The sequence below is a fragment of the Eublepharis macularius genome, chromosome 1 (genome assembly GCF_028583425.1).
Source record: "Eublepharis macularius isolate TG4126 chromosome 1, MPM_Emac_v1.0, whole genome shotgun sequence".
Classification (NCBI taxonomy): Eukaryota; Metazoa; Chordata; class Lepidosauria; order Squamata; family Eublepharidae; genus Eublepharis; species Eublepharis macularius.
Window position 1 is genome coordinate 253,682,248 of NC_072790.1, and position 14,019 is coordinate 253,696,266.

Consider the following 14,019-nt stretch of genomic DNA (forward strand, 5'->3'; position numbering starts at 1 on the left):
AGCCCTGCAGGGAAGATTAGCACATCAAGCACCAATCCATATGCAAAAGAACCTCCTCAGGATACAGTGAAGCCTCCCTCCATTAGCATTCCACACCCTGGGAAACTCTTACAGGATGACTCAGATCAACCCCACCCCTCCTGAGTAGATACAAATGACCGGCCAACATCTTTTCCACACTGTGACACTGGGAGATCTCTGTCTTTTGGTGCTACACCTCTGAAGATGCCAGCCACAGCTGCTGGCGAAACGTCAGGAACTACAATGCCAAGACCATGGCAATACAGCCCGGAAAACCCACAACAACCATCGTTCTCCGGCCGTGAAAGCCTTCGACAATACAAGGAAGTGCTCTTGGGGGTGACGTGATGACATCACTCCTGGGAAGTGACATGGTTGCGCTGCCCCCGGGAGCATGCCTGGGAGGCCCGTTCCTGCACCTCCCCCCCCCCCCGTCTAGGTGAGTGAGAGCGGGAGGGGGCAGAGGGTGGGAGCAAGGGATCGCCTGCTCCCACTGGGGTCTGGTAACCCTCCTTACAGACCATCTAGTCCAGCCCCTGCCCAATGCAGGAACGGCCTAAAGCATCCCCAACAAGGATTCGTCAGCTGCTCCTTGAAGACGGCCAATGAGGGGGAACCCACCACGTCCCCTGGCAGCCGATTCCACTGCTGAACTACACTTAATGTGACGGAATTTTTTCTGATGTCCTACCTTCCCTCCTGTAGGTTAACCCCATTGTTTTGAGTCCTATCCTCTGTTGCCAATGGGAACAGCTCCCTCCCTTCTGCTAAGTGACAGCCTGGGAGAGCAATCACGTCTCCCCTCGTCTCCAAACTGAACGTTTCCGGGTCCCTCAGTCTCCCCTCGTAGGGCTCGGTCTCCAGGCCCCCGATCCTCCTGGTTGCTGTCCTGTGCACCTGCTCCAGTTGGTCCACATCCTTTTTGAAGTGGAGCCTCCAGAACTGCACACAAAGACTCCCAGTGGGGCCTGACCAACGTGGCGTACAGTGGGACAAGGACACCCTGTGAGTTGGAGGTTATGCTTTTGCTGATACACCCCACAACTGCCTTTGCCTTCTTTGCTGCTGCGTCACACTGAGGGCTCCTATTCAGCTTCCCGTCCACCCGCACCCCAAGATCTTGTTCACACACAAACTGCTACTCAGAAGTGTATTCCCCTTCCGGCATGTATGCTTTGCATTTTTGTTACCCAGGTGGAGAATCTGGCGCTTATCCATGTTAGATCACATCTTATTCAAATCTGCCCACTTTTTCAGGATGTTCAGATCTCGTTATTTACTTATTTCACTTTCAACCTGCCTTTCATGCTGAGACTCAAGGCAGGTTACAAAACATAGAACGTAATTCAATCAGGCAGCACTAGGGTTGCCAAGTCCCCTTAGGCCCCCCCCCCCCCCGGTGAGGGACTCGGCACTTACCTTTTTAGACTCCAATTTGGGCTCCTGGGAAGGGCGGGAGCATGTCCGCCACCAGGCATGCTATGACATCACTCCTGGAAGTGATGTCATTGCTCCCATGGGGAGCGTGCCTGCTGCGTGCTGGCCTGGGAGTTTTTTTTGCCTCCAGGGCCTCCCCCCCCCCCCGCCAGCCAGGTGAGTGGCACTGGGGAGGGGGAGGCAGAGGCTGAGAGGAAGGGATCCCCTGCCCCCACTGGGAGACTGGCAGCCCTAGGCAGCACAAGAGATCCAATCAACAATTCAGTATGACTAGACTGCAGAAATGGAAAACAATGGAGATAAAGATCCAGAGTAGTCTGTAGTTGCAAAATAATAAAGAGTCCTTTAAGACTAACCAATGTTATTGTAGCGTAAGCTTTTGAGAACCACAGCTCTCTCCATCAGATGCATGCACCTGATGAAGAGAGCTGTGGTTCTCGAAAGCTTATGCTACAGTAAAGTTGGTTAGTCTTAAATGGAGAAAAACAAATGGAAAATCCTGCCTAAGGCACGGCATTCCAGAATACAGGAGGTGGGCTTGCCGCAGAGTCCAACAGACCACTGGCACGTGTGAATGGGCTGCCCCAGGTCCCTTCTGACCTTTTTACCTGCTTGGATGCATAACCTGCTGGTGGACGAGGGCCTGGGAGTGTTCCTCAGCCCCCTGGCCATTCCAGGCCCTTCTTGGCTCCCTCCTTTTCCATTACTCTGCACAGAAGAGGAGGCTTGTTCTAGATGCAACCCAGTCAGCTTTGATTTCTATTTCTGACGCTACCCTATTGGCTCATCTCTTGATTCCATCTGTCATCTTTTTGTAAATTATTCAAAAGCCATCCGCACGTTATGTTGTCAGATAAACTCCCTTCTCTTGGGAATCTGAAGGCCTTAATTGACACCCCGCATGGCTTTTTGTTTGGAAGGGAGTTTCATCGCCCCACTGGCCCCGAAACCCCACAGCCTGATGGAGTCTCCTGGCCTAGCTCCTGATTTGGGTGGAAGCGCCGTGGCTCAATGGCAAGACACCTGCTTTGCATATAGAAGGTTGTGGGTTCGGTTCCAGGTGTCCTAGTTTAAAAGGTTGAGAGTAACAGGACTGGGAATGATCTTTCCCTGCTGCTGCCCGTCTTGAGTACATGGACAAGCTTGCCATTTCTATCCTTCCTCCAATGCCCCCCGCCCCGTTTTATCCTCACAACAATTCTGTGTTGACATGAGAAAACTGGGTCAAGGTCTGATTTATGGGAGAGTGGGGATTTGAACTGGTGCCTCCCTGGCTTGAGACCAGCAATCTAACCATACGAACTCTCTGGAGCACTGACTGGCCAATTGCTGCCCCCCTCCATCTCCCTGCGGCCTCTTTGTGCCCCCAAAGCACCAAAAATTTCCTTCTCTTCCATGAGACTCTTTGCAACTGTAGTTCAAACAGTTCAAGGGAGCTGTGCGGTAGTTCATGAATAACAAGTATATTAAAGTATACGGTGGCAGGTTTATTTCTCCCTTGCTGGGGCTGACACATCATTGTCTGTTCCTTTTCATTGCGGCAAATTGCCCTCTGATTTGTTTTGGGTAATAGGGTTCTCTTGGAGCCCGTTGGGGGATGTAATGTGATTTTTATATGCAAGAAGAACAGATGCCCTTAATAATGCTGAGGGCAGCCTCATTAGAGGGCCGTTTTGTCTCTTTCCTAAGCAGGGTTCCAGAGGTCTTAGAAAGCCAGTTCTGTGTAGTGGTTAAGAGCAGTAGGACTCCAATCTGGAGAGCCAGGTTTCGTCCCCCACCCCTCCACTTGAAGCCAGCTGGGTGACCTTGGGCTAGTCACAGCTCTCTCAGAGCTCTCTCAGCCCCACCCACCTCACAGGGTGTTTTGTTGCAGGGATAATAATGACATACTTTGTAAACCACTCAGAGTGGGCATTAAGTTGTCCTGAAGGGTGATATATATATCGAATGTTGTTATTATTATTAAAGCCAGTAGGCAAAGAAATGTAGAAGCCAAAGGGTTTCCAAGCAGGTGAGCCAGTGCTGTCCAGTTCCAGTCAAAGCAGAATGCTGCGGCAGATTTGAACCACTGCTTGTAGCACAGCTGTGCCAGCTGGGCCAGGAATCGCCAAAGACGGGTGGTTTTTCTGTTGGTCTAAATTAAGAGCCTGAGTTTATTAGAATGGCATCAAAAATTCAAACGGCAACAGTGCCAGTTTTCTAGAAGACACAGGCGCCTCATCTTACTAGATAAAAAGGGGGGCGTGTTTCAGACGACTCACCCTTTTATCCTGGCGCAAGTGCAGCCTGAATAAGCCTCTGTGGCCTCAGAAGGGCCTGCAGGTCAGCTCTACTCTCCCCAGCTACAATTACGGCATGTGGGGCACGCCCAGCAGGCCTGCGCTCCACCCCCAAGGCTTGATCTGGGACGGGGAGCAGCGCAGCTTGCCTATGGTCCCCTCTTCCCAAGCCTCAGTCTGGGGTGGGGAGGCCATGGGGGGGCAGTGCGGCTTGCCTGCACTCCCCTCCCCCCAAGCTGTGATCTGAGGCAGGGGGGTTCATGGTGTGTGTGTGTGTGAGTGTGTGTGTGTGTGTCTGCCCCAAAGCCTTGATTGGGCCAGGGGATGTGCAGCGGCAGGTGTGCCCTGCTCCCCTGCCCTGCCCCACACCTCAAAGGCACGGGCCCAATGTCCCCCCATTTGAGATTGAATCGGGCCAGTGCGAGGCGCAGGAACACTACCGGGGCAGCACGATGGGCCCTGGAGTACTCCTGGGCTCCACACTGGTCCAATTTCCGCTCATTTGAGGTCAAATTGTGCTTGTGTGGACATTGCCATGGTGATATGAGGGGTCCTAGACTACTTCTGCGCTCCTCACCAGCCCAATTTTTGCCCATCCGAGGCCGAATGGGGCCGGTGCGGAGTGTAGGAATGCTGTCGTCGCAGTGCATGCCCTCACAAGGCCCTGCTACAGCCCGTTGTGTTGTTAAATACAACAGGTTTTGTTGCTAATCTTTAATAACAACTACTGCTACTACACTTCTATACCACTCTTCTAGACAGATTAGTGCCACACTCAGAGCAGTGAACAAAGTCCGTAGCATTATCCCCACAATACAGCTGGGGAGCTGGGCTGAGAGGAGGGGCTTCCCCAAGGCCACCTGCGGAGCTCATGGCAGGAGTGGGATTCGAACCAGCAGGAAGCCAATTCGCAGACCAGCACTTATCCCATGCCGGCCCGCATGCACTCCAGCACCTGCGCGATGACGTCACTTCTAGAAGTGACACCATCTCGCTGGCCATGGGAGTGCTCCCATGCTCTGTGTGGGGATGATTTTAGCCCCAAACGAAGCGCAGGAACGCTCCCACGGTGGACGTGATGATGTCACTTCCAGAAGTGATGTCATCGCGCCCCCTGGGAGCAGGCGGCGCATGTGTCAGTGATTTCACTATAAACCTGCAATGGAGGAAGAGTGTTCTGAACTTCCACTACGAGGGAATCAGTTGACAAGATCTGACCAATGTTGTGACAGAATGAAATTTAGATTGTGTGAAAGGGGAAATGTGTAGCGTGACGCCCGCATTGTGTGTGCAATTTGGGCCCTGATTCATGAAGTCCATAATCCAACCTTGCCCGTTTGGTCGCCACAATTATCCCGTGACTGTTCGGCCCTCGCCCTCCCCTCTTAATATGCATTATGCAACCAAGCCACCTCCAACCTATGACAACCTTAGGAAAGAAAGAGCTCCAGAACATCTTATCGTTAATAGATAATTGCTCAGATCTTGCAAATGCCACACTTAACATTGATTTTTAATTTTTTGTGAATGAATGCCTGACGCTTTCTGGTTTTGCTTTGTCCTGTTGGCAGGAGCGTCTCCATTCACCCCAACGGTTCTCCCTTTGCCAGCACTTCTGCTTTCCAACCTCAAGTGGAGATCAAACGGATGGGTTGCCACTTTGCACCCTCACGCAGCGGCCCTAGGACAGCTATCGAGACCTGCTCTCCCCCCGCACCGGAAGGCTGCAGCTTGGCCCTGTAGCTCGACGGGGCGGCTAGTTCTCCAGTGGAGGCAGTCCTCCAGAGCACGGAGCTGCCCACCCATCGGACTGCTGGTGGGGAGCCATAACCGTTTGCTCGGCACCTTCGTTTCTCTGACTGTCTTCACTCTCAAGACCTGAAAGGGGTTTGCGAGCCAGGCCAGAGCCATGGATGAAGGCTTCAGAGACCGGACGGCCTTCATTCGTGGGGCAAAGGACATCGCCAAGGAAGTCAAGAAGCATGCGACCAAGAAGGTGGGCAAAAGCGTGGACCGAGTGCAAGACGAGTACACCAAGCGCTCCTACGCACGCTTCGAGGAAGACGATGACGATGAAGACTACCAGCCCCAAGATGGCTACTACCGTGGGGAGCCGGCGGTCGACGACGAAGGGGCTTCCAGCGATGCCACCGAAGGCCACGACGAAGACGACGAGATCTACGAGGGCGAATACCAAGGCATCCCCCGCAACGACTCCCTCAAAGGGGGGGACCACTTGACGGCCAACCAGCAGGTGGTGAGCGAGTTCAGGGACTTTGACGATCTGGAAGGAGACAAGAAGAAGGAGAAGGAGGAGTTATCCCAGCAGTACGAGCTCATTCTGCAAGAGTGTGGACACGGGCGCTTCCAGTGGACCCTGTACTTTGTGCTTGGACTTGCCCTCATGGCCGACGGGGTGGAGATCTTTGTGGTGGGCTTTGTCCTTCCCAGCGCTGAGAAGGATATGTGCTTGTCAGACTCCAACAAGGGAATGCTGGGTAAGTCCCCAAGGAGGTGGCAGGATGGTGACATGTGGCTGGGCTGATGGCGCGGGGTGTGTGTGTGTGTGGGGGGGGGGGAGTATTGCTGACTTCCCTTGGCAATTTCTGCTCATTGGGGTTTTGTCCATTTTGCGCAGCAGTGTTTGGGGCAGTGCGTTTCTTTGTGGGAGGGGGGAAGTATCTTGGGACAGGATCTTGAGATGCGTAATGAACTCTTAGGCATTGTCAGGCACCATCCACATGTCTGGGGGTTCACCGTATTCCCCGCAACACGATACTCTTGCGTTTCTGGTTGTTGAAGTCCCAGAGGGAGGAAAGAGCAGGGCAGGGAGCGAAGGGAAAGGGCGGGGCTTTGAGGAAAGGGCCAGCTTTGGTGACAGGGCTGTCTTGCGCTTATGAGGCAGGCTTCTCTGTGGCCTAGGCTGTTTCCAGACGGCTTTCCTGGCTCCGGAACGTTGCGCCGTCTTGCGAGGAAAACGCGAAATATCGCGTTTTCTCGCGCGAGTTTTGCGCGACGTCGTGCAAAACTCGCGCGAGAAAACGCAATATTTCGCGTTTTCCCCGCAAGACGGCGCAACGTTCCGGAGCCAGGAAAGCTGTCTGGAAACGGCAGTCTGCGGGATGATAAAAGTCAAATATATAAACCTGCTTTTGACCCTCAAGGGGGTAAGACATTTCTAACAGGGACTTCTTGGCATCATGGGGGGAACCAGGAAAAGGGCAGTTTCAGATGCGTTCCGGAGCTCTGTACCATGATGGCAACACGTGGTGGGAAAGGAACCAGCTGATCTCCAGGCAGCAGGGGGAGAATCCTTGAAACAACCTTTGGTGGGGGGGGGGGCCCACACAGAATTCTTCATCAACCTTAATAAAAAAGATATGCCTCTGTTCAAGTGGGTGGTAACCCGGCCGACCCCAGCAGAAATGTCTGAACGCTTTCAGGGTGTGCGCACGTTTGTGTCTCGCACTTGTGGCAGATGGGTGTTCGTTCTTCTAGGCCCGGAGGCCTGCAGTTCAGCAGGGGACATCCTGAGGTTACCATGGTTACCAATGGTACCCAGAGAGGGAAAAGCGGATGGATGTGGTAGGGGAGTCAGGCTACGGTTGGGACTGAACACACTACGGGAAGGGGTTGGTATCCTTAGAACCAAAAGCCCTGCCCAGTACCTGCTTCTCATAAACAGCACTCAAGAGACTGCAAGTCTCCGTCAAAACAGATCCGCCCCTGCACTTAGTGAGCCAGCTTCTCAGGGCGCTGGGCTCTCCCCCAGCCTTCCCCCCCCAACAGGCATCTTTTCTGCAGGCGATCGCATTTTGTGCCCATGTGGAAGCGCAGTCAACCGTGCAACTTTCCCCATCTGCCTTTCGAAATGGAGCTTCCCAGACCCACGTTAGAAGTGCCACTGGAGAATGAGGCCCAAGAAACCAAAGGGTGCCTACTCCTGGGTCGTTCTGCCCGGTCTGGACTGTACCACTGCAGAGTACAGGAAGGAGAAGGGTCATATGTTGAATAGCCCTCTGAGGCTTGCGGTCTGTTGTGGACAGGGCATTTGCTGCCACCTCGTTCTCTGTAAGAGAGAGAACCAGCTTTAAGCTGCAGGACATCTGAGTATGCTCAGAGGTGCTCTCTCCTTTATTACAACGCTCCGTCTTCCAGGTGGTCCAGGGGCCTATTGTGAAGAGACCCCCGAGGGTAGGAAGGTGGGAGGCTGCCTACTCCTGAGCCAAGCACTCCTCCCTTCCGTGACTGGGGGCCACTCTCCAGGGTCTCCGGGAGAGAAAGACTCCCCCCCACACACACAGACACAGATTTGAGGCTCGAGATCTTTGAACGGGAGATGCTGAGAATGGAAGCTGCCAGCTGCTGCCAGCCCCTTCCCACGTGGCAAGGGCCTGAGGGGGCGGGTTGCATCCTGCAGGGCCTCCTGCCCCTCTGGTGAGGGAGAATCCTGCCTCGAGACTCTCCTGGCCTCTGACTCATCCCTTCTCCCCCCTCTCTGCCCAAACTTGGGAATGATGTGTCATAATCACAGTGGCCCTGAGCTTATCTCTCCGCACCACAGAGCCACCGCCGGGGCCTGGTTGCCGCAGCGGAAAAAGGCTTAGGCGGAATTAAATCCCCATGAAAGAAACTGTGGGGGTGGGGGAAATGAGGAGGATGTGCGGGGGTGGTGCGGAACGCCTGTGGGGAGATGCTGGCTTCGGACGCGAATTCGGGTCTGGATTCCTAGGCACCCGTGAACCGCAGTGCGGCAGCGGCGGCACAAATCCCTCCGTTGCGGCACATCCCCTTCCTCCTACGTCAGCTCGCAGGGCACCCAAAGGGAGCAGTTCCCGGAGGACACAGGGAGGGAAGATAGGGTTGCCAGCCTCCAGGTGGTGGCTGGAGATCTCCCGGAATTATAACTGGTCTCCAGGTCACAGAGATCAATACCCCTGGAGAAAATGGCTGCTTTGGAAGGTGGGCACTATGGCATTACACCTTGCTGAAGTCTCTCCCCTCCCCAAACCCCTCCCTCTTCAAGCTCCACCCCCCAAATCTCCAGGAATTTCCCAACCTGGAGCTGGTAACCCTAAGGGAAGAGTAGCCTGCCTGGCCCCTTCTGGAGAAAGAGGCCTGGCCGTGCTCCTGGGGTTGCATGCTGATGAGGAGGCCGAATTCTAGTGGTGAGATGCCGCTCGAGGTGCCCTCTTTTGAGTGCCAGTGAGTGCCACATGCCCTTAAGTGAAGCCCCCCAGGAGTAGTCACTGCCAGTCTCTGCATGGCTGCGTTTAGGGGGCAGCCTTTTGGTGCCAAAAGAACCCCAACGCCTCTCTGCTTAGAAACAGAACTGCCACCCCCTCAGGGTGGGTCCTGCAAGCGACAGGCAACTGGAATGGGACAGTTTTGCCCACCTTCTGTGACCTCCTCTGCTGTTTCTTCTTGCTTGGCTCCAGCTCTTTTGAATGTGGGCCGCCCTTGCCCTGATATGGAACCTGAATTCTTACTGGAGGGCGGGAACCCTCTTTCTGCTCTTATCACACTGTCTCTTGGGTAGCTATACTGCTTGTTGTGGGTATAAAAAGCTGACACCTGTGGAGGTTAAGGCGTTTGTTGGCTATGTACCAGTTTGGGCTGTTGGGGCATGGCCCGAAGTGTCCCAGGAATTATGGTTTGGTGCTGAGTATTTCCTGGCCCCTGGATTCTTCCCCTGTCCCAGCTACATTACTAGGGAACTGGGAATGGCTTTTAACAGTTCCCACTTCCGGGGTTGCCATCCTCCAGGCAAGGCATGAAGTGTCCCTGGAATTGCAACTGATCATCACAGAGGGGAGGGGCACCTTTGGAGGGTAGACTTCACGGAATCAAATTCCTGCTGAGCTCTTTCCCCAAAACCCACTTTCCCATGCTCCTACCCCAAATCTCCAGGAATTTCCCACACCAGAGTTGGCAACCCTATCCACTTTGGATACCTCCCTGTTACCATTTGCATCCCATCCCGTGGAGGAAGTTGCCTGCGGTGGCCCCCAGCAGTTGAGTTGAGCAGGTGTTTCTCCTCCTTAACCGAGTCCCAGATGAGTCTATTTTGCACCATAGAACTGAATGGAAGCCATTAAGAGCTGAGCCAGCTGATTGGTTCATATCCCTGCCCCTCAACTACATATTCTGCTATGGGCTGGCATTCTAATAACAACAACAACAACATCTCCCTCCCTCCCTCCCTCCCTCCCTCTGTCTGCGCTCTGCCTGTTCCCTTGCAACACCTTGTGGCCTGATTGCCCTTCTGGTTGTAGCCAGGTGCTCTGCCTCCCTGGCTGATCCACCACTTCCCCATGGCATACTGTCCTCTCTCAGAGCCAAGCTACAAGTGACGCCTGACACAGGTTGGACACTTGTCAGCTTCCCTCAAATCTTGATGGGAAATGTAGGCATCCTGGTCTCGCAGCTGTAATGGAGAGCCAAGCTGCAAGACCAGGACGCCTACATTTCCCATCAAAACTTGAGGGAAGCTGACAAGTGTCCCACCCGTGTAAGGCGTCACTTGTAGCTTGGCCCTTAGCTCTTCTGAACTGCTTTGTTTGGGACAGGCCTGTGGTGTGCTCGCAAGGACAAGGGAGAAAAGGAACTCACCTGGAAATGGATCTGAGATTCGTGGCTGTGCAGTGCCTTGCTGGGAGACAGTGGGTTTGAGGGGGGCGGTGGGGGGGGGTGGCAGGAGATGAGAGAAGGCAGCGGTACCGTCTTTTGCTTCCCGGCTTGGCTAGTCCCTTTCTCCAAATGTCTGGTGGGGGGGGGTCTGCTGATGCGGCTTTGGCTGGGAGGCCACCACGTCCAGTGTGAGCAGAAGAGCAGAGGCTAAATACTGCACGAAGCTGCTGTCCACGGAGTTGAGCCACTCACGGGTCAGCATTAGACACATACATTTCTTTCATTGTTAATTACAATAATTACAAAAATGAGGTGTTTCCTAATTATAGTCATTAATAGGAAAACGAAACAAATTCCTTACCTATAACAGCCCAGGATTTTCTTTTGTTTTGTTTAGGAGCTTCCGTTATTGCAGGAGGGAGTTTCGGCTTCTCTCTGTCTCCGCTGGATTTTCCTAATAAGGGCACACAAAGCCGCGTTTTTAGCAGGAGGGGGGAGGGGGCCTCTGAGGCTTCTTGATTGACTGCAGACTGTAGCCCTAAGATGACACGTATGTGTGAGAAGGGCTTTTGTTTCCAGCCAGAACTTGGAGGAACGGAGTTCCGGCAACCTCTTGAAAATGGTCATGTGGCCAGTGGCCCTGCCCCCTGATCTCCAGAAAAAAAAGCCCACTTTGCCCAGTGCTGGAGGGACAAAGGGAATCCCCTTGCCCCTCTCGCACCAGGTGAAGGAAGCATCTTGCTCCTTGCTCCAGCAAGGAAGGGAGGGGCCGGAAGGCTATTTAAACTTTCCCCTTGCTCCAGCTGACTAGCTCCAGCTGACTTGCGAAATGGCCAGGATTCGGCTGCTGCTGGAGGGGGGAGTATTCCCCCACCTGGCAGTGGCCCGATCAGAGCCATTTTGGCCCCAATCTAGGCCAAAAGGAGCTCAAAAGGCTTCCCCCGCCAGGCACCAACCTGATCCAGGCAGTTTCGGCCCCCATCCAGGCCGAATGGGCCCAAAATGGCCGGAAAAGGCCATTTTGGGCCCGTTTCGGCCGGAATCGGGGGCCAAGACAATGTCATCACTTCCCAGAAGTGATGTCATTGCACGGTCCCAGAAGCGCACATGTGGTCCCAGGGGCACCACCTCCTGCCAGGAGTTGCCCCCTGTGCTGCCAACCCACTGTGTTCCACCACATCTTTTCCCAGAATAAAAGCCCTGTGTGTGAGGTAGTCCAGTCCTGAAGCATATGGGGTGAGACTTTCTATCAGATGAGAGTTGTTTTCCATACTACATCTTGCCCATTTGAAGGAAAGAAGGAAGCAACTCAAAGGGAAAAGGAATAATTGGCAAATTTTCTTTTGCCAAAGTATAGTGTACCATTTTATACTGTTTATACATATTGTTCCTTTCTTAGCTTTCTTCTTGAATATAGTTTCCTGTTTGTGTTTTCTAATTCTTTCTGAAGCATTTTTTTAAATTTTACTTGCTGATCGCTCCCCCCTTCTTTGCCTTATTATTTAATTTGTGGCTTGCCTTCCGATTTCCTTCTGTCCTTTCTGGCTCTTTGGAGCCCAGTTTTTGATTTAATCCCTCCTCAGTCTTGTCTGCTTCATTAGTTCTTTGTTTCAGTGAGTGACTTACTGTGATTGTGTGTTGCATGAATATCCTTCTCCTACCAAACCCTTTTGATTTTTAACTGCCTCCTCAACTAAAGCTGCTATGGTTCTTTGGGAATTACAATTAATTGGGGATTTGTCTGTCTAGCGTAACTCAGTCTGTGTTGCATGTCTGGGTGTCCCAAGTGTAACCCAAGCACAATATTTTAATTTTATTTATTTCATCAGTAATAAAATTTACATATTTTTCATACACACCTTGCAGTATCTTATCTGACATCTGGGCACGAACAAGCAAACACACCACATCATAACTGGCAGGGGATCTTCGGGATCTGGTGGGAAGAATCTGTGGCTTGGTGGGGGCAGATCTGGCAGAGGGAGAGGGAGGGGGAGATTATGAAAAAGCAGCAGCGGCCAGCAGGGGCGACGATCCGCCTGGCACTGGGAGTCCCCCAGCAAGCTCAAGCTTAACGTGACGCGGCTGCGGCGCCAGTTCCTCAACATGCTTCACGTGTTGCTGTCTCCTGTTCCTGTCAGTCCTCCCTCAGACTTTAATGCTGAACCCGGGGCTCTTTCATTGTCTCCAAAAGGGGGACCCCTGGGTTAAATGGCTGGGCTGTGAATCAGCACTCTGCTGGTTCAAATCCCACTCCTGCCATGAGCTCAGCAGGTGGCCTTGAGTCAGCCACTCCTCTCAGTCCCGGCTCCTCAGATGGATTAATTTATTAGATTCCACCACCACCCCCGGCAAGCAGGCTCAAGGCAGGTTACAACATTATACAGTGATGGTGGTGGTGGTGGTGATGATGATGACGATACAGTTTGGTGTGGTGGTTAAGAGCGGCAGGACTCTAATCTGGAGAGCTGGGTTTGATTCCCCACTCCTCTGCTTGAAGCCATCTGAGTGACCTTGGGTCAGTCACAGCTCTCTCAGAGCTCTCTCAGCCCCACCCACCTCACAGGGTGATAGTTGTGAGGATAACAACATATTTTGTAAACCGCTCTGAGTGGGCATTAAGTTGTCCTGAAGGGCGGTATATAAATCAAATGTTGTTATTAATATTAATAACAACAACAATAATAACTGTGCTTCTATGCCACTCTTCTAGATAGATAAGTGCCTCATCCAGAGTGGTGAACCGGTTAATGTTACTATTATCCCCACAATACAGCTGGGGAGCTGGGGCTGAGAGGAGCGGCTAACCCAAGGCCACCTGCAGAGCCCATGGCAGTAGTGGGAGTTGAACCAGCAGAGGGCTGATTTGCAGCCCAGTCACTTAACCACTGTGCTACAGCAGCTCATACTGTACAATAAATTAAAATAACAATACACAATAAAAGATAAAATATACAACTTCATAGTTCCAATACAAAAGTTAAAACCACAATTTAAAATGCAGCAAGAGGATTATTATTGTGGGGATAATAACAACACTGGCTTTGTTAGCTGCTCTGACCATGCTCTAATCCATCTAAAAGAGCAGTATATAAGTGCACAGTTAAATAAGTTACTGTAGCATTGCGGTTAAGTGGTTGGGTTGCGAATCAGCACTCTGCTGGTTCGACTTCCACTCCTGCCATGAGCTCAGCAGGTGGCCTTGGGGAAGCCACTCCTCTCAGCCCAGCTCCCCAGCTGTATTTTGGGGATAAAGATAACACTGGCTTTGTTCAGCACTCTGAGTGTGACACTAATCTGTCTAGAGGGGTGCTATATAAGAGCAATTATTATTATTGTTTGTCTGATATTTGGCAGTGCAGACATCATAGTCCAAGATGGGCAGCCATGTTAGTTTGTGAAAAGAGCAAGAGTCCAGTAGCATCTATAAGACTAACAAAATTTGTTGTAGGATAATCAAAAAGAGTCCAGTAGCACCTTTAAGACTAACCAATTTTATTGTAGTATAAGCTTTCGAGAATCAAGTTCTCTTCGTCAGATGCATGATCCGAACTGGTCAAATACAGAAGAGGAGGGGAGAGAGGGGAGAAAGAAGGGGACATATATCACAAAGGGACAGGATGCAATTAGCGGGGAGGCAACCCAAACATTC

At 52.4% G+C, this 14,019-nt stretch overlaps 1 protein-coding gene across 1 annotated transcript in view; it reads left to right on the plus strand.

The window, feature by feature from the left end:
- The first annotated feature begins 5,646 nt into the window (after window positions 1-5,646).
- Window positions 5,647-14,019, plus strand: part of SV2A (synaptic vesicle glycoprotein 2A) — a 40,729-nt gene continuing 32,356 nt past the window's right edge. The window contains exon 1 of the mRNA XM_054987270.1: window positions 5,647-6,235. Coding sequence (XP_054843245.1) covers window positions 5,647-6,235 — 589 coding nt within the window. The remainder of the gene's footprint in view (window positions 6,236-14,019) is intronic.